The sequence below is a fragment of the Acomys minous genome (assembly GCF_964271855.1).
Source record: "Acomys minous genome assembly, chromosome: 10".
NCBI classification, from domain to species: Eukaryota; Metazoa; Chordata; class Mammalia; order Rodentia; family Muridae; genus Acomys; species Acomys minous.
The window spans coordinates 119,605,584-119,608,616 of NC_140491.1; the positions used below are offsets into that span (position 1 = coordinate 119,605,584).

The 3,033-nt window shown below is 40.4% G+C and overlaps 1 protein-coding gene across 1 annotated transcript; it reads right to left on the reverse strand.

Moving 5' to 3' along the window:
- Positions 1-1,215: 1,215 nt before the first annotated feature.
- LOC311607345 (olfactory receptor 5M5-like) lies at positions 1,216-2,199 on the reverse strand (the record flags this gene model as incomplete). The annotated part of the gene is made up of 1 exon (XM_084798997.1): positions 1,216-2,199. One exon carries the CDS (start codon positions 2,197-2,199, stop codon positions 1,216-1,218), a length of 984 nt encoding a protein of 327 aa, XP_084655123.1.
- Positions 2,200-3,033: the final 834 nt, after the last annotated feature.

The following is a 3,033-nucleotide window of genomic DNA, read 5'->3' on the forward strand; positions in this document are numbered from 1 at the left end:
TATATTTTCAATAAAATAAAAATAAAAGAAATTCAAAGGCAATGTGCAATACGATCATAAAAAAATAAATACTTCAAATATTTCAAAATTCAAGCTGATTTCTTCTGGTGGAAATTAACTTCCAAAAAGTGACTAATAATTTATACCTTTGACTAATGCTTGATGGCAAGTACTCCCTGTCTCTCATCAGCATCAGGGAATACTATCTAAGAAACTTGTATGTATAGCTATCTTCGTGAAGGTGGAGAAAATGTTACCTAAATATTAAAAAGTATATGCCAAAATGGATTCTCTCATCATCACAGGAACAGAAATCACCTTTTTAAATTCAGACCAGAAGGCTGAAGAAGATGTTCCAACACTATAGACAGTTTTGGGTGACTGTTCAGGTACTAAACTTAACCTGCACTCCTGTCATACTCAGGTAATCAAGTTTATTCCTTTTCACGTCTCTGATGGAGTTGAAAACCAGGCAGCTTAGTTTTATAATGGGGCTTAGTTGCTTAGGTGTTAAGAGACTTTTAGGTCAAGACAGGTGTTTTAAGTTGATAATGACAAGATGTGATGGAGAGTGATTTACATTCAGAATTTTAGATGCACCAAGATAGGAAAGATGTTTTCTTCAAGGCTGTCAAATACAAATAGCCAAAACACCAAGAATGTAACATTTATATAATTCCTGATTGTGTCATGGCTCTTCTTGCTATTGGTAGTTTATTGTATATATGTATAGTAGTATAAATGTATATGTAAAAATAAAAATGTTTAATTAATAAAAAATTAAAAATATTCATGGAATACATTGTAACTCACCCTGGGTCAGAAATGTTTCTAGGTGTCAGTAAAGCTCTATTAAGTGAGTGGAAGAGAGTATCTGCAAAGTAAGACATGCTAGAGAGAAGTTATCATTAAGACTAAACTCAGGAAATGTTTAATCATGAGAGATGATGTCTGGGATTGAATTTTTTTTCAATAACCTCTTCCAGCAACTTGCTTCCAAGTTATACACTCAAAACATATTCTTTCCATTTCAAAGAGCCACATTCAAGTAGAATATACCAGAGAATTTTTTTTAACTTCTTTAATTTGGCAGGAGGTCATATATAGTATTGTGTTTACATAACTCCATCTCCTCCTCTCACCCCTTGCGTCTCAAATGCGTAACATCTCTTACAATTGAGAGTATAGTTTTTACAATTGAGAGTGTAGTTTGCTTTAGTGGGAGACGGTAGATTCTGAATTTTTCTGCACTTTACAGAGGTTTCTTATAAACACTCTTCTCAGAGCCTGCTTCACATCCTTGTTTCTCAGGCTGTAAATAAATGGATTCACCATGGGACTCACAAATATACAAAACACTGCCACAATTTTGCCTTGCTCAACAGACTTCTCATTTGCTGGTCTCAGGTACATGCAGAAGAGGGACCCGTAGAACATAGTGACAGCTGTCAGGTGTGAGCCACAGGTGGAGAACGCCTTCCGCTGCCCTTCGCTGGAACGGATCCTCATGATGGTGACGAAGATAAAAACGTAGGAGATGAGGATGATGAGAAGAGACCCTGTGAGATTAATCCCAGCTGACACAAACAGGGCAGTTTGCTTGATATACGTGTCCGAACACGTCAACATCAGGAGGGGAGGGTCAGCACAGTAGAAATGGTTGATGGTGTTGGGTCCACAAAAGGATAGACGTGAGGTCAGTATCACCTGCATCGTGCCCACCACAGAACCCCACAGGTAAGGGAATGTGACCAAACAAATGCAAACGGGCCGTGACATTTTTGTGCTGTAATGTAGAGGGTTGCAAATTGCCATGTACCTATCATAGGCCATGGCACCAAGCATGTAATATTCAGTTAGGAGCAGAGTGACAAAAACAAAACACTGAGCCAGACATCCAACGTAAGAAATGGTCTTTTTCTCAGATAGAAAATTGACAAGCATCTGAGGAGAGACATTTGTTGAGTAAAAAATATCCACACATGCCAAGTGAGACAGGAAAAAATACATGGGCGTTTGCAACCTGGGAGTGAACCTGATTAATAAGATCATGCCAAAGTTCCCTGTCAGTGTGACGAGGTAAATCACGAGAAACACCACAAAAAGAATTGGCTGCAGTTCTGGCCGGGTGCTCAGTCCCAGAAGAATAAACTCAGTTGCCTCAGTGCCATTGTGCTTGGCATCTGAGTATGCCTTCATATTCCCTAACAGAGGAGTGAGCAAGAGATATTACTTAAGTTACCTGGAAAACTCAAATCAGTGATCAAACACTCAAAAAAAGCTCTTTAGCCATCAATATGGGATTAAAACACGCTGCCTGAATAGTTGACCATCTGACATAAGCCTTAATGACTACGGCCACCTGGGGTGTAGTCTGAGTACAATTCCCTGAAGATCTCTCCCTTACCCACCTCTTTATCAGATCCAACATGCTGAAACTGATTTTTTAAAAAAGCCCTTTTGAATGTACTAAAGTAAAACTTTGTTCTCAAGTACGGTACACCCTGGATGTGTCATCTTCAAAACAGATGCTGAGACCCACAGCCAAACACTAGGGGGAGCATAGGGAGTCATGGGAGGAAGGATAAAAGGACCTAGAGGGAACCAGAACTCCACAAGAAGACCAACAGAGCCAACTAATCAGGGGCCAGAGTGGCCCTTGGAGTCTGAAGCGCCAACCAAAAACCATGAATGGGCTGGACCTAGGTCCTCTATGTAGGTGTAGCCGATAAGGAGTTCAGGCTACCTGTGGGTCCACTAGTAATTGACTCTGTTGCATGTTTTCAATCACTTTCCCCTGCCAGGACTGCATTGCCAGGCCACAGGGCAAGAAGAGGAACTCAGTCCTGACGTGACTTGACTGAATGATCTGTGGTGGGCGGGTAGGGTGTCCCTTTTTCCGAGGAATAGGAGATGAGGGGTGGGGGAAGGAGGGTGGGACTGGGAGGAGAGTAGTGAGGGGGTTACAACCAGGATTAAAAGTAAATGGGTTAATAAAAAAATGATATTTAAATTAATAAAAAAAAACCCTCT